Source organism: Aulonocara stuartgranti (assembly GCF_965226115.1).
Source record: "Aulonocara stuartgranti genome assembly, chromosome: 23".
Taxonomy (NCBI): Eukaryota; Metazoa; Chordata; class Actinopteri; order Cichliformes; family Cichlidae; genus Aulonocara; species Aulonocara stuartgranti.
In genome coordinates, this window is record NC_138958.1 from 44,871,140 (window position 1) to 44,896,775 (window position 25,636).

At 43.3% G+C, this 25,636-nt stretch overlaps 3 protein-coding genes across 3 annotated transcripts in view; 1 reads left to right on the forward strand and 2 right to left on the reverse strand.

Moving 5' to 3' along the window:
- The window catches only part of LOC309701482 (uncharacterized protein), a 2,150,955-nt gene that overhangs the window by 279,988 nt on the left and 1,845,331 nt on the right, over positions 1–25,636 (forward strand). The gene's annotated exons all lie outside the window — the stretch shown is intronic.
- Positions 5,674–10,554, reverse strand: LOC309701499 (uncharacterized protein). The gene is made up of 2 exons (XM_082525741.1): positions 8,362–10,554; positions 5,674–6,228 (listed from the first exon to the last, which is right to left on the reverse strand). Exons 1-2 carry the CDS (start codon positions 10,217–10,219, stop codon positions 6,224–6,226), a joined length of 1,863 nt encoding a protein of 620 aa, XP_082381867.1. The 5' UTR covers positions 10,220–10,554; the 3' UTR covers positions 5,674–6,223.
- LOC309700209 (uncharacterized protein) lies at positions 11,309–13,636 on the reverse strand (the record flags this gene model as incomplete). The annotated part of the gene is made up of 6 exons (XM_082523657.1): positions 13,148–13,636; positions 12,961–13,042; positions 12,806–12,868; positions 12,650–12,712; positions 12,369–12,535; positions 11,309–11,502 (listed from the first exon to the last, which is right to left on the reverse strand). The coding sequence occupies exons 1-6, from the start codon at positions 13,161–13,163 to the stop codon at positions 11,309–11,311; spliced, it is 585 nt and encodes a 194-aa protein (XP_082379783.1). The 5' UTR covers positions 13,164–13,636.

Here is a 25,636-nt window from a genome sequence, read left to right on the forward strand (position 1 = left end):
TGTGCTAGGTTGTATGGGTATAAAAGCGATCCTTTCACATTCTAAGAGCATCACCGCCACGGTCTGAGGAGCACCGACACATCGCGCTAAGGATCCCCGACGCATCGACCTAGAGCACCGACACATCGCGCTAAGGATCCCCGACGCATCGACCTAGAGCACCGACACATCGCGCTCGCTAAGGATCCCCGACGCATCGACCTATGGAGCTCGGAATGACACCCAGCCAGGACATCGCCCATGCCACAGGCACTCTAGGTATGTCTTCAGGAGTATGCAGTCGGGGTCCTCAACGTAAAAAGCAACGCTGTGGAAATGCCGCAGATGGAACTGTATTCAAGTTAGAATATCGAGGCGTCGAAGGGTATGTGTATGCCATTAAATATACCGAAGGGACAGTTGTGCTTAGTGTAGATTGTGGTGAGGGATTGTTTTGGGGGGAAGCCCAAGTCATGTCTACTAAAAACTGGAAGCTCTTCCGCACCGTAGTGTGTGCGGACCTGGACAATGTGGGTTTCCCAGAGCTGCTGTATGTTTCCCAGTGGAACAGTGCATCAGGCCCTGAGCTTTACAGGGTTGAGGCTGATCGTTTCAATCGCAACCCCGACGACTTTATTTTTCTCAGTGTATGTGATGACAGGGATAGTCTTATTGCTTCCAGAGGGCTTGAAAACTGGAGGTTAAATCCATACCCTCTAAACCTCGAAGAGCGCACAAGATGGTTTAAGGACTTGTTTTTTATACAGTGGTGCGACTGGAGAGGTTTGTCGCGTCTGTTTAGCCAGATTGATGACGCGATCAAGAGGGACAGACTCAACACTGCGTACGAGAGTATTAGAAAGCGCCTTGTTTTTGACGATCTGGCGAGTTGTCCGAAGACTGGTTTGCCTGGTACCCTGTGTAAACCTAAAATCATAAGACCTTCCGACAGCTAAACAATAAACTGGTAGGTTTAATGTGCGGGTGTGTGGGGTTGAGTGTGTATCTATGTGACAAATTAAGAGCTTGTGGTTTTCATTTTACAGAGAATGACACGCCCTCGTGGGACCTGTTGGAGTCACCATCAACAGAGCTGCTAATCCCGACCCCCCAGACTCCACCACCCTCACCACAATGCTCGCAGGACCCCCTCATATCAGACCTGTGGGATGAAACTGTAATCGACATCAAACTCGCAACTCTCCACCTGTTAATGTTGGCTTTGAATGAGTTTATACAAGAGACATGTTACGGATGCCAAACAGGCCACCCCAGTCAGGTGCAACACAGCTGCTTGCAGGAATTGTCTGAGTATTTCTTCGACACCTACTATGATGATGTGATGATAAGGCTCCAGACTGACCGATTCATCCCTGCCATCCGGCTGTTTGTACGCTCATCCACTGCAGATGGGTCTGGAACACAAATCCGCAGAGTTGCAGAACACATCATGTGTGAACTGAGATCAGAGCGATATATAGTATGCGCCATTAATGACAACATTGGGCACCTGCTAGATGCAAGTACTTGCGCCCGCCGTGTTAAACCAGCCATGCTCCGCATGATTGGAAACTACTGGGCTGGGTTACATCTGGTTTAATGTGGGGTGTCCAAGTATCCATTGTCTGTGATTGTGTCTTTGTGAAAATTAAATAAAAAGACTTGTTAACATCAACATCATAGTCATTTGTGGTTTGTAAATCATGGAAAGCACATTGCATAAAATATATCATGATCCAGCCCATCCTGCGGGGTTAGCCAGTTTAAATAAGCTACGTATAGCGGCAGGGGAGGCATCAGGTGTAACACCTCCACTATCTCAGGTCAAACATTATTTAGAACAAGACGACACCTACACACTCCATAAACCTGCGAGGATCCATTTCCCCAGAAATAGAGTATTGGTGACAGGGGTCGACAAACAGTTTCAAGCCGATCTGGTTGACATGTGTGAATATGTGACAGATAATGATAATGTGAGATATCTGCTAACATGTATAGATGTATTCTCAAAATACGCATGGGTTAGATGCCTAACAAACAAGACAGGGTCTGTTGTATCAGCTGCTTTTGAAGATATACTTAGTGAGGGTAGGATCCCTGTGAAACTACAAACAGATGAAGGCAAAGAGTTTTATAATGCAACCTTTAAACAGCTAATGAAGCGATATAATATCAAGCATTTCTCAACAGCTAGCGAGGTTAAATGCAGTATTGTCGAGAGATTCAATCGTAGCTTCAAGGGTAGAATGTGGAAGTACTTAACATCAGCCAACTCCCGGAGATATGTAGATATCATACCAGATCTCACACAAGCATATAACAATGCTTATCACAGATCTATCCAAATGGCTCCGGCAGAGGTGAATAAGGATAATGAGAAGTCGGTCTTCAACGCGCTGTACAAAACGAGGCCTCAGAGGGAACTGTGCTTTAAATTTAATATCGGTGACACTGTACGAATATCAAAACTGAGAGGAAAGTTTCGAAAAGGATACGAGCAGACCTACACCGATGAGATTTTCACAGTCAAGGAACGTATAGGGAGACAGCCCCCAGTGTACAGACTAGTGGATCTAGCAGGAGAGGTATTGAAAGGGTCATTTTATGAGCCTGAGATACAACGTGTGGTTGTTGATGAAAACAAAACATTTAAAATTGAAAACATATTGGCTAGAAAAAAAGTGGGTCGGAAAAAGCAGGTGCTAGTGAAATGGCTAGGATGGCCCAACAGCTTTAATTCGTGGATTCCAGAAAAAGACATCGTTGAGGCGTAATTAACTCAGATGACGCAGCTCTACACACATTCATTCAACACTGAGCATAGACTGAGAAAGCATGAATAAAAAGAACAACAATGCAGGCTTCTATGTAAGCCTCTTCTCGAATGCTTCATCACATGTTTACCCGGGTAATAAGATATCTAATTTTAGAACAAAGCTAGCAAAACCTATTGTTTTGGATCAGCCATATGAGGTCGCTGTTATAGAGATACAGTACCCACGCATATGGCGGACTTTTCCACAATCAGATTCGGAAGTGGAAATTCATGACCCCGTCAAAGACGGAACCATAGCCATAACCATGATCGAACTGTCTGTGGGCCATTATGCATCTGTGGAACAGATAATAAAAGAATTTAATTTTAAATGTCAACAGCACCAAGCCACTGGAGACATTAAAATGCAGTACAACGCCGTTAGTAACCATGCCTGTGTTATGGGGCCTAGGGGGACTATTCTCACATTTAGAGGGAGACTGGCGGAAATCCTAGGATTCAAAACAGGAGAACCGTTTGCACTTCATTATAAAAACACATATGCCCCGCACCCCGCAGACATATACGGGGGAAAATATAACATCTTTATTTATGCAGATATCGTTGATTACCAGCTTGTGGGTGACGCCCACGCGAGGCTATTAAGAGCTATAAATATTACAGACGATGACCGCCGGTTGCCTATTCTACAATTTGACAGCCCACACTACACACCTGTGTCAAAGACATTAATCGACGACATAGAAATTGATTTGAAAGACGATCGAAATCAACACATACCCTTTTTATACGGCAAAGTGTTTGTCAAGTTACACTTCCGACCGATAACACAGCATTTTTGAAAAAGAAAGGATGGCCGTCTACAACTCTGATGACTCAAAATATGTAAAATACTACTTATCACAGGCTGGTGGAGAGCTCGGAGGGTATGTTGGGACCAGTACACAATATGGGACAGGTCTGGGTGGGTTGTTCCGTAGCTTGTTTAGATTTGCAGTACCGCTGTTTAAAAAAGGAGTCAGCATAGTCAAACCACACCTAAAAACAGCCGCATCGGGCATAGTGTCTGATGTCATAACCAACATAACCAGACCCTCAACCACTAAGCAGGACGGTAACGGCTTGTATGTGTATACGCCCAAACCATCTAAGACCCCACCCCCAGGGCAGCCGTTGTCTAAAAAGCGTAAAACCACAAAACCTAGCAGGAGAGCCACCAAACGGACACCGTCACGCAGAGTGAAGAGACCCAGAACCACTCGTTCAAAAACTGCAGCGCTTGACATATTCTAAATGGCACTGTTACACAGTCATTCTGGAGAATGTGTAAAAACAGAGCTCGATCTTTTTACTGTCCCATACACACAGACTAGCATTGAGAAAAGTACATTTATTGAAATCCCACCTGTATCTGCAATCACTGATGGAGGGCCGATCGAGTTTTACATCTCATCGTCGGGTGAAGATTACCTGGATCTAAATGACTCATATATCTACACACGGGTGAGAATCACAAACGCTGATGGCTCAAACCTGGCTAGGGACGCTAATGTAGGATTTATTAATTATCCTGGATGCAGCATATTTAGTCAAGTCGATATTAATTTGGGAGACCGGCTCATTAGTCAATCATCCAATACATATCCATACAGAGGTGTGATAGAATGTCTTATCAATTATAATAAGGACACTTTAGACACACAGTTCAGCACCGGGTTATTCTGTAAGGATACAGCATCACACATGAATGACACATCTATAGAAGGAGAGAACCAGGGTCTGATGACCAGAGGTGGCTACACAGCAAATAGTAGTATTGTTGAATTGATTGCACCAGTACATGCAGACCTGTTTTTTCAAGAAAAACTGTTACTTAATGGAATCGACCTGTCGCTGAAATTTGTGCGCTCTAAAGACGAATTTGCTCTCATGACAGCGGATGCCAATGCATACAGAGTTAAAATTGTCTCAGCCAGTCTCTTTGTCAAGAAAGTTAGTGTATCACCTAGCGTCAGACTTGCACACAGCAAGGCATTGCACCATGCAAACGCAAAATACACGGTAGACAGAGTATCTTTAAAGACCTTCTCCATACCTGCAGGGGCTAGAATATCAACAAATGACAATTTATTTATGGGTAGGATACCTAAATTTGTCATCATTGCATTCATAGACAATGAAGCATACACAGGCTCCTACCAGCGTAATCCATTTCATTTTGAAAACTGCGATATAGAATTTATGTCTTTATATGCTGATAGTCAGGCTTATCCTGCTAAACCATTCCAGCCAAATTTCCAGAGAAAACACTATATCAGAGAATTTTACCAGCTGATACAAACCACAGGGAGACATTTAAAGGACAGATCGTTGGCCATAACACGTGACGACTTTGGTAACGGCTACACTTTATTCTGTTTCAATCTGGAAGCTGACGAAGGACATTCAGGGAATGTGTCGTTAATTAAAACTGGGAACGTGAGATTGGAAACCCGTTTCAGAAATCCACTACCCCGTACAGTGAACCTCTTGTGTTATTCTGTATTTGATTCAGTCATTGAAATATCTAACATGAGACAGGTGCTCTTGGACTACTATTGAGACAAAAACGGTCATGAACACTATAGAACTATCAGCCGTGGTCGGCGGCATTATCAATAAAAACACACATTTCCTAGGCGTGTTAGCCTATGATCAACTAACCACTGAACGGCTTCAAAGACTCCCTGCTATGTGTATTGTAAACACCCACCCTTCTACGATGCCAGGGGAACATTGGCTTGCTGTTTATATTTCGAGAGACAGACGCGGTTATTTTTTTGATAGTTTTGGTCACTCGTTAGACAGTTTTCCCCCAGCAATAAAGATGTTTCTTCTAAAAAACTGCTCCACTGTTTTATATTCAGGAAAACAAGTGCAGAACGACTTCTCCATCACATGCGGTCAACATTGTGTATTTTTTTTATATCATATGCAAAATGGTGTATCTTATGCCCGCCTGCTTAACATGTATGGGTCTGATTTAATTTGTAATGATGCTATGGTGTGTCGATTTGTCAACAACATACAACCTGTTGCTGTATGCAGTGATTATGTGTGTGTGCAATGTGGATACTGATATGTACTAATGAGAATAATAATAAAAACAACATGAGAGCATGATTTAATCGAGTCAATGGTATTTATTATCAAATCTCGTATATATATATATAGATTCATAACATACTTTGTTTAAACATAAAAGAAATCAAACATTAACCAGTAATAAAAGACATAAAATATTTAACAGTAATAAAAGAAAATAAAACAAAACAATTTAGCAGCAATAAGTGAAAAAAAAACACAACAGTAGAAAAACACCAAACAGCAAATATTTTTAGCAGAAAAACAATTTCTGCAATAAGAAAAAAAACCTGAATTCAAAAATCCAACCACTCTACAGGACCCCCCTTTAATTTGTTTTTTTTATTCTTTATTTTTTTTAGTGTACTATGTCGCAGCGGTCCACCGGGGGTGTTCTTTTTTGGTGTGTGTTTTAAAAAACCACGGTCTTCAGACAGTGTGTGATCGGTTTTATACAAGGCGACGGTCTTACGTATGCCTGTGTTAGATATGGCTGATAACGGTATGTTTAAATCTGAGAAAGCTTTTAAAAACTCTGTCCAACCGATAGGTCTCAAACCCTCAGAAGGTGTGTGTGTGGTTGTGACGGCTTTAATTAGATCATAAATGTGTGAACCAGGGATGGTTTGTTTATCAACAACAATTTCGCCTTTGTCATTGTAAGAGATCAAGTGTGGCGAACGGTTCACCGCTGATAGAATAAGTTCTGCATTCCTCCTACTCCTTTTAGGTATGTGTGTTAAAACATTCTCCGCAACAAGATCCCGCACCCCGGCATCACCATGAACAGGCAATGTGTCCGCCGACTGGGGTTGCACATCCCTGTTAAATTGTTCAGGTAATGATAAAGACAATACATTCTTTTCACGGGCACCTTGTCTCACAAGGGTGAGGTATCTTTGGAGAATATCGCTGTATTTTTTAGCCTTCTCATACACATCTATGTCAGAATCTTGTAACACTTGTAACATCTCCTTGTCCAACTCGTTCTGAGACTGTTGTCTGATGGTGCCTGTTTGCTGCTGCTGCTGCTGTTGCTTTATTAAGTCCAACTGGTGTTGGGGTACCAAAAACATCTTTTGCACATGTTCCATTTTCACCTGTTTGCTATCAGACTGGTTATGAAAGGGATTGCAGCCCCTAATAACGGCAGTAAAAACCCTCCAGATTGGTTGATTGTCTTTCTCTTTTTCAAAGATTTTATTTTTTTGTCTGCAATCAGTCTGATTATTGTTTTTTTCTTTTTTAGCTGTTTGTACTGCTGATTGGTCAGTGGAATGTTACCATGCAATACATTAAAGGCTATCTCACACAATGCATTGATAAAATCTAAGTTTGAATTACTAATAATAACTCTGCGTAGAGTAGGAGGAGCCCTGTATATCATCTCCAACAGAGACAGATTCCTCCGCATGCGTGATGACATCCTCTCACCTCTTTGCTGATTTTTGTTTTGGAATGTAAACAACCGGACGGTCTGACAGTAAATTTGTTCTGAGTCTTAAATAGTCCGGGGTCTTAGCTTTATAGTCTATTAAAAGATACCCGTATGTTGTCGATGTGGCATCATTAAACGCTTCTATAAAATATTTAGTATTACCCGGAAACATTTGCCTGGCTAAAAGCATAACCTGATATTTATCTCTCGGATTTTTAAACAATATTAGGTAATTAGTGTTCAAGGAAATGGTTCTACTGGATTTTCCCTGAATAAACAAATTCTGAACTAGATATATACAACTCAAATTCCTATGATGCACATACTTTGTGAACACATTTTGTACTTCTAAATTGTTAGCTGCATCGTTCATCACATCGTCTATAATTAACAAATTGTTCTTTTCTGCAGGCAGAAGGGTGTCATCAGCAAGAGATTCGGGTATACCGTTAACAAAGTTTATGTTTCTTATCTTAAGAAGCTGGTCATATAGTGTCTGCCAGCATGAGTATATATACACAATGTTATCAATGCTGCATGATATAATCCTGGAAGAGTTTTCAATTATGTTTTTAACAAAAAAAGTCTTGCCACAGTTACTGGGACCGCTGACCACCATGCTGAACGGATGCTGCAACCGGGCGTCAAACCGCTGTTCTAATTTAAAATCCATAAGGAAGGGTTGTGAAGTCTGGGAGCACACGGCGCTTATTGTAAACAACTTTAACTTTTTTCACAATGGTTTCATTCTTCAAATGAAGCTTCTTTTTATCGCGTCTGATGCTATCAGACACGGCAACTAGGTGTGCGTCTGATGTCTGATTGGCTACAAACTTGCGGACTAAACCTTTCAAGGAGTCGTGGGTGACAACTTTCGAGTTTAATGCATTCAGTGTGACGCCTTTACATTTGACCTGGGTCTTGCCCAGCGATGTGTGATACGCATAACATTTTGGCCCACCGGAAACAAATTCCGCTATGTAATCCTCCACACCATCCTCTCCACAATCTAATTCACTTGTGAGATCCCCCAGAAACGGACCTAGAGGAGGCATCCACTCGCCAGGGCGTGCCGTGAAAATGACACTGTCCGTGTCACAATACAGCACGCGCTGCTGCAAGTTGTCTAGCAAATCATACAGCATGAGTCTGGCGTGTGCAGTGGTCATGGCCCCGACAAAGACATTAACGTCCTTCACACGGGAAGCTCTACCATCAGCGTGGCGCCACTGCACCATTGCGACGTCGTCAGAGATGAAACAAAACTGACGCACGTCGTACTGGTCGCTAAACATTAGCTGGCTAAATCTGGAAGGGTCTGTAATGAGCTCAGATGATGCCATGTTTGACCTCATGCTGAAACGACCCCATAACGAGTTTAACAACAGCTTGTTACAGTTACGAACAGCTTTATTTACACAAATCTTGGATGGGTCTAGCATTATTCCCTCCTTCTCATAATACTCGTCTATGTACTTCTGCTGTTCGTCAGGTGTGTTCACATGTTCAGGATACCCCGAGGCCTCCTGTTTGAGTTTTAGGAAGGCTTTCACATAGTCTTTAAACAATGTGTCGGTCTTATTGGGGAAATGCCACACCTCATCAACAGCAAGAACCCTGTATCCCTTCTCAACAGCTTTTTCAAGCTCAAATGAGACCCATGTGCCTTTCAACACCCGCTCACTGTCACTGTGCCCGCATGCAGTATGCTGGTTCTGGTCTTCAGCACACATGCTGCAGAGTGGAAACATCAGTTTTCCATGGCATCTGTAGGGTAGGACGGGGTGAAAAAGACCCTTAGGTGGGAGCACTGTGCATTTAACAAAGCCGAAATAATTTTCTAGCTTGTCAAAGTTGGTGTAAATGACTTGAGGGTGTCCTACAGGATAGTCTTTTTTAGACTGCACTGTGGGATAGAGACTGGTGAAGTCGTAGTAAAATATTTTTTCATCACAAGCAGTCTTGTGGTACAGCTTTAGAGCATTTGTGCGACCGCCAAAAAGGGCGTCTCGGGGATTCAGGCGTTCTGGCTTTCTGTACGTATGCATGAAAGCCACAACTGCAGGGTCTGTCTGCTTCAAGGCAGCCCATTCACACTCCCACATCACTATTACGCTCACACTGTGTTGTGATCTCAGTGCATCAACTTTGTCACAAAACATGCGATGCAGCAGTCCATAGGATGCTTTGCTGACAGGATTAACTTCACTCTCGGGGTAGCATTTAACACAACCGTGGTGAAAACATCCTGCAAATTCATAAGCTGTATTACTTGTGGGGTCAAAACCGTCCACAAAATACGGTCCAACCCTCTGTTCGCCTCCTCTGAGAGCATGTTTTACCACTTTGTTGGTGGTGTGGGACACATATTGAAGCCATTCAATAGAGACGTTAGAAAACGTCTTGTTCTGCTCAACGTATGCCCCTTCATACGTGAGAGCGAGCGCGTCTCTAGGCAGAAACAGCGTTTTATACACACCCATACTAAATGCAGCCAGGGTGGTATACATGAATGGATCAACTTGAGTACAACCCAGTAGCGTGTCACGATAAATGATGCATGCTTTACGCAGGACATCAACATCGTCAACACTGTAACGCCTGAGTTCAGCCTGAAAATCAAAGGGATTCTGTGAGGCAACCTGGTACCATTCCATGAATCGCACCTTATCGCTTTCAGACATGTGCTCATAGCCGTAGAAGGAGGGGTCTGGGTACGGGCCCACATAACGCTCATTATCCCTCGTATTAAACCTGTGTGGGAAATGGCCCTTCTGCAGGTCTTGAAAACCTAAAGCAGAGGGTATTTTGGCAAGGCCCATGGGCAAAAAGCTGAACGAATCAATCCACCGCTGGTCATAGTCCCTGTCATGCATTAAAATCACACGGCTGCCGCTCATTATGACACTAGGTGTTATGCTCTGTCTGACAAAGTACTCGAGGAGTATGTAGTTATCAAAGCCAGATGCATTATGTGCTATGAAAGTGTACCCACGAAACCTTGGGCGTCTGTAATGCTGCACAAACGCCTCCACACACTTTAATGTATTAAATGTGAACTTATTGCCCTTCAGATCAGACGCACACACAAAGTTAGCCTCGTGTTTACCGTTGTGGTACCGCGTCTCAAAATCATATAAAATGTATTTATCGTTAGGCTTCTGTTTTTCAACAGGCTGTATGAAACACTGATGGTCGGAGTCTCCTGCTAATTTAGGTTCGCGGCAGTGCTCGCATCTAGGCTGCACACATTTGTGTGGCAATTTCTTGGATTCTCTATATGTGGTGCCACAGTGCATGCAATGTTTCATATTATCACAGGGGATCATGTTGTGTTTTAATTCAGGTAATTTGTGTTGTTGGTAACAGTGTTGTGATTTGCAGATGCGGTTACAGTCGCTGCATTTCACTGTGGGTCCCCTGTGATGTTGACAGAGTGTGTAACATGTGTTACATCTATGTTTACAGCTGTGCTGTAATGGTGTATTATATATACTGTAACAGAAATTACACACATAGGATCCCCCCAAAAAAGCGGTCGGGTTTAAAATCAGGTGGTAATGTTGATTATGGAGATACATCATCAACGTGTTAGGGTTTGGCTCTTCATGTGTGTAAAAACATTCCAGGCGTTTACGCCCTTCTGTGTGGTAATAGATTACAATCTTAATGTTGAAGTGCTTCTCAAATTTACCGACATCAGAGAATGATACTTGCTGTGTGTCGCATAGACCTACTTCAGCATGCATCTGTTTAGCTGTAGCAAGTTTTTCATGCTCAGAGGATGATGAGTTTAATGAATGTGCTATGCATAGGGAGAAGCACAAATTGTTGTTTGTGTTGTTTGGTGTGTATAAATGTCTGCCTTTCTTTGAGAGAATCTCATCATAAGGTATGTGCGCCAGTCTTAAGCGAGACCCGCCACTACTGTTCTGAGCTACCGTGACAATAAACTCTAATTCATCATCACCGATAGATTCATCATTACTCTACATAACTTGTGCAATTTGATCGAGAAACAGCTCCGGATCATACCGATCATCAGCGTTTAAAACAGCCTGAACATCTGAAGCCAGCGAGGGGCCACGCAGGACCACGTTTAGAACACTGCCCTGTTGGGATCCCGCCACAGCTCTGTCTATCACATTGGCTAAGCACTCGCGCACTCGCGCCGGCACTTGTTCTGGATGATCGAGACTTATACCCCTAAAATCAAGGCGTTCACGCAATTCGCGAGCATTAAAATTAGGTATCTCTCTAATGTGTGACTGAGAGCGGCTGCCGGACCCAGACTGCACAACGGGCTCAATAACAACTGCAGTAGCTGCAGCAGAGGTGACCCGGCTAGATTGTGCATCAGACGCAAAATCACCAGCAGCACAAGCTATATGGTTAGCATCAGTAACAGCAACGGCCCGAGCAACACCTGCTGTACTATCACTATTATTAGCAACAATAGCCCCATCAGCAATAGCAGACGTAGGAACAGTCTGACAAGGATGTGTATCGGATGAGGCTGATGCAGGCACCCTATTAAGTCTAGCTATAATATCGTCTAATTTTTTATCTGTTTCTTCAGCCCACTGCATAAAAGTCTCTAAGTCAAAACATCTAACAGGAGTGGAGGTTCCGTTATTATGTTTAAATAATTTATTTGGAGGGTCCATGGTCTGGATTTTAAAAGTCAGGGACTTGAAATTTTGCTGCAGATGTTGTCTAATGTACTACACACTTTGTTTATGAGTTTGGTAAACTGTTGCCTTTGTACCTGTGCTTCTTGGTGGTATTGATTGAGTCTAGCTTCAATCAAACATAATTTATCAGCTATTGAAGCTATATGACTTTGTTCAGCAGGCTGAGCGTCTGGAAGCTTTATGTAAGCATCATACGCCGCTGATATTTGAGAGTCTGTTATGCCGTCTTCTTCGAAATCTATGTGTGAATCAACGCTATTTCTGTCACATTCTGGGGTGGTGGGTATATGAACTAGATCAAAATCTGACATGCTGTACTCAAAAACATCAGAGAAATCGCGATGTAGCCACTCACTCGGAGGTGTTGCAGGTTCGCTGATGAAGATCGGTTCTGACTCTCCACTGCTGCACAAAGCTCCAGGTTTTTGTTGTTCTGGGAGGTCGATACTGCTTAAACATTCCAAAAACGTCTGGAATCGTATGGTGTCCTGATCATTATGAGGAGGGGTGCTGTTCTGCAGTCTGTGAAGATAGATAGACATGTGTTAAAACATATTATACATGTACCCATTTCAAACTGAATAAGCGTGTCTCCCTCTCTCTCTTTTTATCTAATTTATATATGCCTATGCTTACCTTGTAGTGTGCGTTATTCGGGATGGTCCTGCTTCTCCACACACCCGGTTCTCTGGCGTGGCTCTGTAGGTGTAAAACGGTCAGTTTAGAACATTTGTAATTGTTTAAACCCCTTTAAAAAAAAATACACAACTATACATCCCGTTGTATACACACCTGATGTAAGGTAGGGCTCTGTGGTAGCGGTGTCTGAATGTTTTCCTGCTCAGTTTGTTAACCCTGGAACAAACAAAAACGTTATTACATAATTTAAAACAATCGCTAGTTTAAAACATACATACGTTTAAAAAATCCAGTAATGCTGTACACACCTTGTGCCTGTTAGAGAACTAGTTCCAGCTGTAAAAGCGCCCGTTTCTAAAGAAAAGGGTCCTGGGCCGTTCTCCCGAACTCCTAAAAATTAAGCTTTTGTTTTAGGAAAAAAGATAGTTTGAATATCCTATAATATGTTAACATAACACTTTTTAAAAATCCAATAATAGGTTTTGTTTTACTTACCGTTTACGATGTCCATGTTATAAAGAACGATGTTAGTGTTGATGATCGCAAAGAAAATGGTGTGCTCTGCAGCGAATCTTGAGGCGTAAATGGCTCAGGGTATCGGGCTCTGAGCGTGTTTTTTTATATAGGGTGGGTGTTTCCAAAAAGAAAGGTATGTCTCCAATCAATTTAAATGAGGCCCTACAGGGCTTTTGTCTTCTCAAGGAATTACAAAGGAGCCGATACTTCAGACAATAGGCGGGGTCGCCACCCGACTGGTACCACCTGCCCCATTTACCTTGTCGAGGAATTACAAAAAGAGCCGATACCGGCCACTTTAAACAATAGGCTGGGCCCTTGTTCGCATGGTACTCTCAACAACTAAGTGATACCCGCGGTGGGCTTTTACAATCCTGAACAAATTCAAACAATTAGCCAGCTGTTGAAAAGTTGGAGCGGGTCTGGGCGACTGGTTTTAGAAGTATCACTGTAGCGTTTATTTTCTAAAGGGCTGAATGTTATTTGCGATTATCTGTTGTGTTAAAAACTACTCTGAAACCATGAAACCACTTACAGAAGAAATGGCCCGTTTGATCCGTTTTTAAATAAATAAAATGCTTGCATCGGTGCATGGTGTGACACCAGAATCACAAAATGAGTGTATTTAAAAGACGATTAGTTTGAAAAGAGCGATACTGGCTGCTTTGGGGGAAAAGGTGACATTGTGTGCAGCGTGTTTTAGAAGTATCACTGTAGCGTTTATTTTCTAAAGGGCTGAATGTTATTTGCGACTATCTGTTGTGTTAAAAACTACTCTGAAACCATGAAACCACTTACAGAAGAAATGGCCCGTTTGATCCGTTTTTAAATAAATAAAATGCATGCATCGGTGCAAGGTGTTGACACCGGAATCACAAAATGAGTGTATTTAAAAGACGATTAGTTTGAAAAGAGCGATACTGGCTGCTTATAGCATTTATTTTCTAAAGGACTGAATGCTATTTGTGACATTTACTGTGTTAAAAACTAGCTGGCTGGCTTTGTCTCACTCTTAGTTCAACATTCCGAAATCCCGATTTTTAAATAAAATGATCGCATCAACCCTGGAAAGAAACCCCAGTAGATGTGTAAAAACTAGTTAAATTAAAACTAGGGGTTTGATTAAATGAAACGCTTGTGAACATGCTGACATCACCCATTCAGAAGAAATCCCCATTTGTGCCATTTATAAAATAAAATGCATGCCTCACTGCAAGCTGAGACATTGTCAGATTTAGAAAATTAGTGTGATTAAAACACTATTACCAACACTTTTGACTAGAGCACACCCTCTTTGTTAAGGCGCACTGTGAACCAAAACAGCTTCCACTCCGCCAAGAATGAAACAAGAAACAAAGAATTGCTTTTAAGAACACATGCATAACTGAATGTTGCGATACACCTAAGTGAAAAAATAGTTTAATTAAAAACCCTATGGTTTGATTAAATTAAAACCCCGTTAAAAACACATAAACTCATATAACCCCTCTGATCCCCTGTGGTATTTCCACACCTGAACACGCATGCGCACACACACACGAAACTGGTCAAATCGGTTTGGTTGGCCGCCATCTTGGACTAGTGCCATCGAATTACTGAACGCGCATGCGCACACGCACGAAACCGGTCAAACCGGTTGTCAAACCGGTTTGGTTGGCCGCCATATTGGACAGGTGCCATCGTATTACTACTCAGGTCATAACTTCTTACCTGAAGTTCAGTTCACACTTGGACCGGCGGCTGCCTCGGGTTTCTTTTCCTTCTGAGTCCCCCTTTCCCTCCTCCACCTGCTGGCTTCCACCACTTGCTAATGTTACTGAATCTGTGGAAGCTCCGCGACAGCCACCACACGAAGTAACGAGTAACGAGCCTATCTAAATCCCAGTAACGACTAACGCGTTCCTGATTTTAGCATAATAACTAGTTACCGTGCTCGTTACCACAATAATAACGTAGTTACTGTAACACGTTACTTAATAACGCGTTAGTCCCAACACTGTGATTGACAAAAACATTAAATGATCATGTTTATTTTCACATCAATGTTCCATCGGTCCTTCTTTTAGAATAAGTTTAGAAATGAAAAATACTAATAACACACCAGGAAAAAGCCAACAGCACGAGTCCTGAAAGGCTTAAAGAGAAAATAAACGCACAAAGAATGAAACAAAAAGGCACAAAACCTCAAAACAAGAGTGAATTAAATCTGAGCGACACACAAAGATGCTAAAAGCCCCAAACATGAACCTGTGAGGTCATTAATACCTGTGTGTGTGCATGTTTACATGTCTTTGTGGGGACCAAAATGCCCGTCCCCACAAGTTTGAAGACATTTGTGAGACTCAGAATGTGGTTTTAGTGTCAGGGACAGTCAGGTCAGGGTTAGGCATTCAGTCTTAATGGTTAGAGTAAAAGGCTGAGGAGAGCATGATGTCAAATAGATGTCCCCACAAGGATATGAAAACACAACCGTGTGTGTGTGTTACTGTGAATTTGTGAGACAAGTGAAGATTTCAGAATCAGTGAGAAATGTTTCACTTCCTGTTGGTGAAGAAGAGCAGACTCCTCTTCAGCCACAGAAATGAAGAAGCTTTTATTTTGTCAGCCTGACAAACACGAGCTGAGCCACGAGCAGAGGCGACCCTGCAGAGGTGAAGGTCACAGTCAGAATCAGCGCCAGAGAACCGCACAAGGACGGCCTCATTGGTCACGGCTGAGTTCATTATGTGATGGTAACAAGCTGATTATTACAGAACAGGAAACACACGTCTGCTCATCAAACACCAGCTGCTGCTGCTTTTATCAGTCTGACAACAAAACCTCACAAGAAAGAAGTTTTTGTGAGTTTGCAGCGTTCCTCTAAACTGAAAACTAAAACAGACTGAAAATGGGAACACGCACCCACACTCGAGAGTCAGGCAGCTTAAATGTGTTTGTCTTCATCTGTAGTTACGTTTCATTGGCTGGAAATGTGCTAACTGGAATCATTCATGAGTCCAGATGAACAAAAACAAGTGTTTACTGCTCCACGCTGCACGAATCTGAATCAAAATCACTCAGACGCGCCCACGTAGGCATTCCACTAAAACCATGTGACCACCTTCACCTTTAAACCTGTCGTGAATATAAATTTAGACTTTTCACTTTATTTTGAAAGAACAGATTTGCAGGAAGTGCGGCTGCTGCAGAAACTCTTCATTTTTCACTGGCTTTAATCTTGAAGGTTTCTCCAGATGTGGAACTTTCATGCTAAACATTCAACATCTGACGACCGTCTCCGTGTAAAACACTGACAAACTCAAACTTTATACGGTAACTGACAGATTTATTCCTCCATTTTCAGGCATTTCACAATGAACTTGGATTAGTTTGATGATTTTATTCACGTTGGTGAATAAAACCAGCCAAGAGGCTGATTCCTGCAGAGGAGGAGGCAGAGTGGAGGAATCTGCAGGTTCTGTCTCTAACACACAACCAGAGCTTCAATCATAATGAGCACATGATAAAACCATGATCCCCCCTGATCGACTCTTTTAGCCTGTTTCCTCTGGATCGAACAGGATCTAACAAACCCCAGCTTCTGCTGGGACACTGGTCATCATGGGAGGAAAAAGATGGCTGCCGTGTTGCCGTTTCCTGTCTTACACCAGCATTATACTTCCTGTATCTGTGGGTCTGAGTTTTTAATCAGAGGATGAACTTAAAACTTTCAGTCTGCTCTACAACCCACCACCTATCCACACGTCTGCTAAGTGGACTGGAAATCAGTAAAACTTCTACCAGACTTTAGTAAATATTGCATTAAGATGAGCAGACAGATTTTAATCTCAGCATCGTGCACACAGATTTTTCAGGACACTGGAAGAGTTCCTGCCGTGGATTTAGATGTTAGTGTTGTGTGGATGATCCCATTCTGTGATCTTTGTGTTACTAACACTGATGACACCACCGTTATTGGACTCATCTCGGACGGGGATGAGTCTGCCTACAGGAGGGAGGTTGAACGTCTGGTGTCCTGGTGCAGCCACAACAACCTGGTGCTGAATGCCCAGAAGACAGTGGAGATTATTGTGGACTTCAGGACGCACACAGCTCCACTCCCCCCCATCATCCTGTCTGACACCCCCATCACCTCTGTGGACTCATTCCGCTTCCTGGGTACCACCATCACCCAGGACCTGAAGTGGGAGCCCACCATCACCTCCGTCATTAAGAAAGCCCAGCAGAGGATGTACTTCCTGAGGCAGCTGAAGAAATTCAACCTGCCAACACGGACGATGATGCAGTTCTACACTGCAATCATCGAGTCCATCCTCACCTCCTCCATCACCGTGTGGTACGCTGGAGCCACTATCAGGGACAAACAGAGACTGCAGCGTGTTGTGCGCTCTGCTGAGAAGGTGATTGGCTGCAGACTCCCATCTCTGCAGGACCTATACACCTCCAGGACACTGGGGCGTGCAGCTCGGATCTCAGCTGACCCTTCTCACCCTGGACACAGTCTGTTTGACCTGCTCCCCTCAGGCAGGAGGCTCCGGTCCATTCGCACCAGAACCTCTCGCCATAAGAACAGTTTCTTCCCCTCTGCTGTCGGACACATGAACAATAACCGTATGACTGTTCCCACCACTAACACATGACCCTATGCTGTGTTCACTGCATCATTCCATGTTTGGCACTGATCACCACCTGCACTCATGTATATATCATGTATATATCTATCTACTTAGCACTTTTAATTCTTATTCTTATTTTTATTTTCGTGTCTATTTAAGCGTAATTTATGACAGTATGTTTGCACTGAAGCACCGCAGCAATTTCCTAATGTTGTAAACCTGCTCAACATTTGGCAATAAAACCCTTTCTGATTCTGATTCTGATGCTTTTACACTTTAGGACCCTCGAGACCTCTGCTGCTCAGCCGTCCTGATCGCTGCCTCCACTTTAACCAGAGGCTGTAACCTCTGATCATTTCACCTGCACCGGCAGTAAAACTCTTCTCCAGAACCAAACGTGCCATAAACCCATCACAGCTTCATCATCAGCTCAGTCTCAGCAACATGCAGACGACCGAGCAGCAGAAACTCTGCAGGGAACGTCTGAAGTCTGTTCTTCAGTTTTCCCAGCTCACTGTTTATTGAACATGAGACAGAAAAATAACTTCACCTTTAATGTGAAACTTTTGTCGCCTGTGACATGTTTGCAGGAAGTTTACATGCTGTGATTTAGTGTCACAGCCATAAATATCACACAAGGTAAAAACTACAAGTCCCAGCATCCTCTGTCTTTAGGGCGGAGCAGTAAAAGTGAAAGTGTTGATCCTCCGTTCAGAGCAGCAGGAGGAGGAAGGTGGAGCTGATGCAGGTGAGTGTTAACATGAATATGTTTCTTCTTATGACATAAAATAATTCCATGCTGTTCGTGTCTGTGGGTGAAACGTGAGGCCGGTCGGCTCCTCTGAGCGCTGGTTTCCTGTAAGTAGAGAGGAAGTGAGTTTAGCTGAGAGAGCAGGAGGAGAGTGAGAGCTGTGCTGAGGCAGGTGAGTGTTAACACCGCTCTGACATTACTGTGTCTCTGTGGCGGGAACAACAGGCTCCGTCAGTGGAGGCAAAAATAATCAGACTTTGGTTTTTCAAAGGAAACTACTTTAAGTTGGGAGAAGCCGCGCGCTCATTGGATAACGACTTGTCAATCTCAAGTTATTAGCCAATGAGCGCGCAGGTTCACAGTAAGACCCGCCCTTATCACGACAAAAAAATGGTGACAGAAACTCCTTTCAGGCTGACTTTAAACCGTTTGAGCCACTTCCTGTTCTCAGTCCCGGCGTCCTGATCACCGAGGTTTCTGTTGCTCTGATGTCTGATATTGATTATATCGGTAAACAGGCTGCAGGTAGAAACATCAGGTCTGATCTGAAAATCCCTTCAGAAACAAACTTTAAGAGTTTTATGTCCGTGTGAGGTCGCACGCTGATTGGATAACCACCTGTCAGTCTCAAGTTATTAGCCAATGAGCGCGCAGATTCACAGTAAGACCTTAACACAGCATTTTTTTTAAAACTAAAACATCGACAGTGAAACTGTAACGTGTCCTGTGATCTATAAACACTCTGTGATGAATAATCTGAAGTCATTTTGAGCCTGACAGTAGTTTCCTGTCACAGAGCTGAAGCTGCAGGCAGTTTTTGGCACCTTTATATTTAATTTATTCCAAAATAAATCAATAAAAGTAGAAAAGAACTCTCAGTGACATTAAACATCTATTTTTAAAGACAGATGTGACCAAGTGCAACAAATATAAGATGAGATGTTTACAGATATTTGAAGTATTGATCATATGTAGAACACAGAGCAGGTCCAATAACAGAGTCATCCTGCTCACAAACAGCAGTTTGGTTTCATGAGCTCACTTCCTGCAGTGATCCTCAGCTTCTCTCCAAAGGAGCCGTAACATGTGGGCTCCTCACCATGATGATGATCCCAAACACACGGAGTTCCTTCATCCACCTGATCATGTACTTATTAAATAATGTGATGGTTTTGGTGTTTTTTAAAGACTTTGAGCCTCTAAAATAACTGGTTTGGACTTTAGGGCCAAAGCTCCAACATTAGAAAGCCGTCAGTGTGATGCTTCCAGTACAACAGCACCTCTGAGTGTGTGTGTTTACCTCTCAGACTAACTCCACCCTGACATCAAGAAGATGGAGGAAGAGGACAGAGCAGCATCTGCAGCATCCAGCTGTGTATCTGTGAGGAGTGACTGGTCCAGAGACAAACCTCCAGAGTTCAGTCATGGACCTGCACCAACAGTGAACTTCAATCATGGAGCTCAGCTGACCATGTAAGAGAGCTGCTGACTCAGAGTTCAAAGGTTGTTTATATAAATGTTCTGCCAGTGACATCATAACTTAACCTAACACTGGTCTGTGTATGAAGTATCATTTAGTGGCAGTTGTTAAAGTTGTATAATGATGATGCTAGTTTGGGGTGTATTTTCCTGCTGATGCAAATGCATCTACTTTGCCCTTTGTCTGGTGCTTTGGACAAAGACGTCCAATGAAACTCAGAACAACACAGTTTGCACCACCAGCAGGCAGAGGAAGTGGCTGACATCCAGAAATCCTACCAGTGGCTGAACAAAGCTGGACTGAAAGACAGCACAGAGGCACTAATCATGGCAGCACAGGAACAAGCTCCGAGCACAAGACCCATAGAGCCCGGGGTCTACATGGCTCTTTTTGGGGGGGTTGTGTTGTATTAATAGTGACTTTGTTTCTTTGGACCAAAATCTTTTGTTTTTCAGTTCAGTTGCAACATTGACTAACACTAATGCAGGGGTCGGCAACCTGCGGCTCTTTAGTCCTTACAGTGCGGCTCCTCGTGGTTTGGGAAAATAAATTAGAAGTATTTAGCTGAAGTGTATTTTATTTATGTTCTTTTTTAACTTGTAGTTCTAAATTGGAAGATTATTGTGATATTGAAATATAAAAATAAAATTATATTTTATTATTTTTTCATCGCTCAAATAAGCGTCACACTCGTGGAAGCCGGTGTACCCGCCGAAACGCCGTGCATTTATCAAGACTTTCAGCCCCAGGTAGGCCAATTATGGATCTTGGATCCACATTATGTCAGCAGCTGTTCTCCACCGTGGACTACGTTAAAAACAAACACCGCTCACGCCTCACAGACGACAGCTTACAGTCCTGTAAAGATGAAAGTGACTTCGTACAGCCCCGACCTGCAGACGCTGTGCGCAGAGGTTCAGGAGCAGAAGTCCCGTTGTAAACATATCACGGCAGACCCGACGGTGTTTGCATGAACACGCTTTTCAGCTTCTCTTTATTGACCACTTTTCACACACGGTTGCTGTACGCACACAGCCGGCTGTAGCTTTGCAGCTCACAGCCCGACACACACCAACACAACAGCACAGACGTTAAGGCGGCGAGGCGTGATTGCGGGTGCCGCTCAGGTGCGTCCGCCTCCCCTGCAGCGGCGCTGCAGACCACGCCCCGCCACACACATTAACCAGGTAAAATACATATTTAGGCAGAATTTTGCAAATATCTATTTTTCATCTTTCAGCAGCATAGAGCTTTTTTTCCAATTATTTTTTAAAAGTCAGGTCAAGGCTCCAAAAGCCCAAAGGAGATATAAGGGTGGCGGCTCACAGCAGCTTTTGTTTGCTACATCATTTTAGTTCAGCTGGGTGTCTTTCCTTTGGTTATATTTCTTTAAGAGTTCAAATGTGTTCATTACATAAATAACATGTAATTTTCTCTGTAGCACTTCATGGATTTCATAAGCAACACACCTTAGTTGTTCACACAAAGCATAAAGGTAAAAAACAGTATATACAGTGTTATCTTCATTCTAGATGTCAAAAAGTATTTGTGGCTCCCAGTGTTTTCTTTTGCGTGGAAACTGGCTCCAAATGGCTCTTTGGGTCCTGAAGGTTGCTGACCCCTGACCTAATGGTATATTTTTTTTAGCTGGATCGTTCTATAAAAACATGAATCAAATCTGAGAAAAGTTTCCACCTGACCTGTTGAATGTTATTGAAGCCAGAAGTTTGCCTTCATACTGTGTTTCTTGCATGCCTTTTGTGGTGTACTAATTGATGTGAAATGAATGCAATGTGGTTGTGTTTGCAGAGGTCAGAGGTCACAGTCTCCAGCATCCAGCTGTGTGTCTGTGAGGAGTGACTGGTCCAAAAACAAACCTCCATATTTCAGTCATGAACCTGCAGCAACAATGTTCTTCAATCATGGAGCTCAGCTGACCATGTAAGAGAGCTGCTGACTCATTTACGGGTGTTTGAAATTCTGTGACCACTTTGTAATTTTAGTTTATATTTTAAAAGTGTTTTTATTTGTAGTTGCCTGTATTTTTATTACACTGTGTGTAACGTGGTGGTTTGTGCTGTTTGGGATTGTTTTGGTGTATTTGTGTCAGAACATCAGATAAATGATTTCATCACATTTTAAAAGAAAGTATCAGGATAATAATCTGAACTGAGTCATCAGAAATAGAAAGATGGTCTCAACAGGCCACTGAGCTGATCTCCAAAGAAATGCAGAAGATTGAAGAGTCCGAGGCTGTTTATTTGTCACAGGCATCGTCATACACGTACAACACAGTGAAATGTGCTGAGCTGCTCCTGTGACTGGACAAAACATTAGAAACAATCATTAAATGAAATAATGAAACATTGTGCAGATGTAATGTTAAAGTGCTTTGTGCCACATTAGCACAGCATGTACTGACAGAGCAGTGCAAGCAGAACAAAGCAAATGAGCAAAGTGATGTAAAGAGAGTAACTGAACAGAGTGAGCAGAGTAATATCAGCAGTAATGAAGCAGCAGGATCAGTGTAGCAGCGTGTGACATCATAATGAATCAGGTATGATCTGAAATATGACAGTGAGACAAGAACATGATGTAAGGTCCTGTTTAAACCCTGATGGTGATGCTATGAGGGGAGCATGTTCTGATTTAGGACTTGGATGGTCTGAGGATAGAAGCTCCTCTCTGTTTGTGTCCTGATGGTGCAGAAGCTTCTGCCTGATTGTAGAAGGAGCTGAAGCCAGCATCATCCCAGAGGTGAAGCTCCTCTGTGTGCAGACCTGAGGTCAGATTCCTCCAGGCTGATGTTCAGGATCTACAGAAACGTGTGGTTGTAGTTATTGCTGCACTGTGTGCTGACAGCAGATACTCAGAACAAAGCGCTGCACACGTGTTCTTTACAAACATCTGTACATAGAAAATATGGATCATGGCAGTGAATGAACACGTTTCTGTCATTTGTTTCATTGGCTTCTTTTTTCTGCCTGTGTTCATGTGATTAATGTCTAACACATAAACAGGTTTGTAATCAAACATCACATCATCAGGGAGGCATCATGAAACAAAGTTACTGCTGGAGGCTGAACTCAATTTGGTGGCAATGTTCAAAAATATCACTCAGATCATTTCAAAGCTTTTAGTTCTTCTTCTTCACTTCTGTAAAATAATAGAAAGAAAATCAGAACCCAGAAGTTCACTTCCTGATGACTGAACTCTTTCAAAATAAAGCTGAAAGCTCTGAATGTGACACCGCTGCTCCACCACAGTTTTTAGAGGAGGTCAAAGGTCAGTTCAGAGTGATGGATCCCAAACTTCCAGTACATCCAGTGAAGGACATAATCAGCTCTGTGATGAAGGCTTTTACTGTGGAGTTTGTAGGCTGATCACTCTGTGTTTAATAAGACAGGCAGGAACAGCAAAGGAAACTTGGATTCTGAACTCAAACACAAGTTTCTCCACTTTGACTTTTCTCTGTGACCATCAGAGCTTCTGCACAGTGTCATCAAATCTGGATGTTTGTCACTGACAGTCAATGATTTTAGTGATAAAGAAATGTGTTCACAGAGGGAGGAAGAGGAAGAGGAGTGGTGTCTGTGAGGAGGAGCAGCTGTCCTGCTGTGCTTTGTGTCAGGACGTCCTGAAGGATCCAGTCTCTACCAGCTGTGGACACTGGTTCTGCAGACAGTGCATCTGCTCATACTGGGACCAGTCTGCTTCATCAGGAGACTGGTCCTGTCCCCAGTGTGGAGAAAGATCCAGAAGCAGAGCTGGACTGCAGACAGCCAGTCAGAGCAGCTGTGTACAAAGTAAGACTGAACATCTGTCTGCTGATGGACTCATTTCTGAAAACTGGACTTCTTGTTGTTGTTCAGACATTGAAGAGTTTTCTTTCTGTTTTTCTTTCTTTCAGCAGATGTTGGTCTGCAGGAGGTTTTAGATGAACATAAGATCAGTCTGAGGAGGAGATGTGAACGTGTGACTGAAGGAAGTGATGAAACAGGAAGTAGAACCCTCCTCAACAGGATCTACACTGAGCTCTACATCACAGAGGGACAGAGTGAAGAGGTTCATAGCCAACATGAGGTGAGGCAGCTGGAGACAGCTTCCAAGATGGACGCCCTCCATGACACTCCAATCAGGTGCCAGGACATCTTTAAAGCCTTACCTGACCAACAGAGACCCATCAGAGTGGTTCTGACCAACGGCGTGGCTGGTGTTGGAAAAACCTTCTCAGTGCAGAAGTTCACTCTGGACTGGGCAGAGGGCTTGGAGAACCAACATGTCAGTGTGGTGGTTCTGCTTTCATTCAGGGAGCTGAACCTGATCAGAGATGAGCAGTACAGTCTTCTGGAGCTGCTCCATGTTTTCCATCCAACATTACAGAAGGTCACAGCAGAGAAGCTGGCTGTCTCTCAGCTTTTGTTCATCTTTGACGGCCTGGATGAAAGCAGACTTTCATTGGATTTCACCAACAGGAAGCTGCTGTCTGATGTCACACAGAAGTCATCAGTCAGCCAGCTGCTGACAAACCTCATCCAGGGGAATCTGCTTCCCTCGGCTCTCGTCTGGATAACTTCCCGACCTGCAGCGGCCAATCAGATCCCTCCTACATGTGTTGACAGGCTAACAGAAGTACGAGGCTTCACTGACGCCCAGAAGGAGGAGTACTTCAGGAGGAGATTCAGTGATGAAGAGCTGTCCAGCAGAATCATCTCCCACATGAAGACATCCAGGAGCCTCCACATCATGTGTAGAATCCCAGTCTTCTGCTGGATCACTGCTACAGTTCTGGAGCACATGTTGACTACAGAGCAGAGAGGAGAGCTGCCCAAGACCCTGACTGACATGTACTCACACTTCCTGCTGGTTCAGACAAAGAGGAAGAAGAACAAGTACCACCAGGGACATGAGACGAGTCCACAGGAGCTGACGGAGGCTGACAGGGAAGTTCTTCTGAAGCTGGGGAGGCTGGCGTTTGAACATCTGGAGAAAGGAAACATCATGTTCTACCAAGAAGACCTGGAGCAGTGTGGTCTGGATGTGACAGAGGCCTCGGTGTACTCAGGAGTTTGTACAGAGATCTTCAAAAGAGAGTGTGTGATCTTCCAGAAACCAGTCTACTGCTTTGTTCATCTGAGCATCCAGGAGTTTCTGGCTGCAGTCTACATGTTCCACTGTTTCACCAACAGGAAGTCAGAGGTGCTGAAGGACTTCCTGGGAAAAAAATACAACGAGTCATCTCTGGACAATTTTTTGATGGAAACACTAATAAAATCCTTCAGGAGTAAAAATGGTCGTCTGGACCTGTTTGTTCGCTTCCTTCATGGCCTCTGTCTGGAGTCCAACCAGAGACTCTTAGGAGGTCTGCTGGGTCAGACAGAGAACAGTCCAGAAACCATCCAGAGTGTCATCAAGAACCTGAAGAATAACAAGAAGCTTAAAATCTCTCCTGACAGAAGCATCAACATCTTCCACTGTCTGATGGAGATTAACGACCTCTCATTACACCAGGAGATCCAAGAGTTCCTGAAGTCAGAAAACAGATCAAAGAAGAAACTCACTATGATCCACTGCTCAGCTCTGGCCTTCATGCTGCAGATGTCAGAGGAGGTTCTGGATGA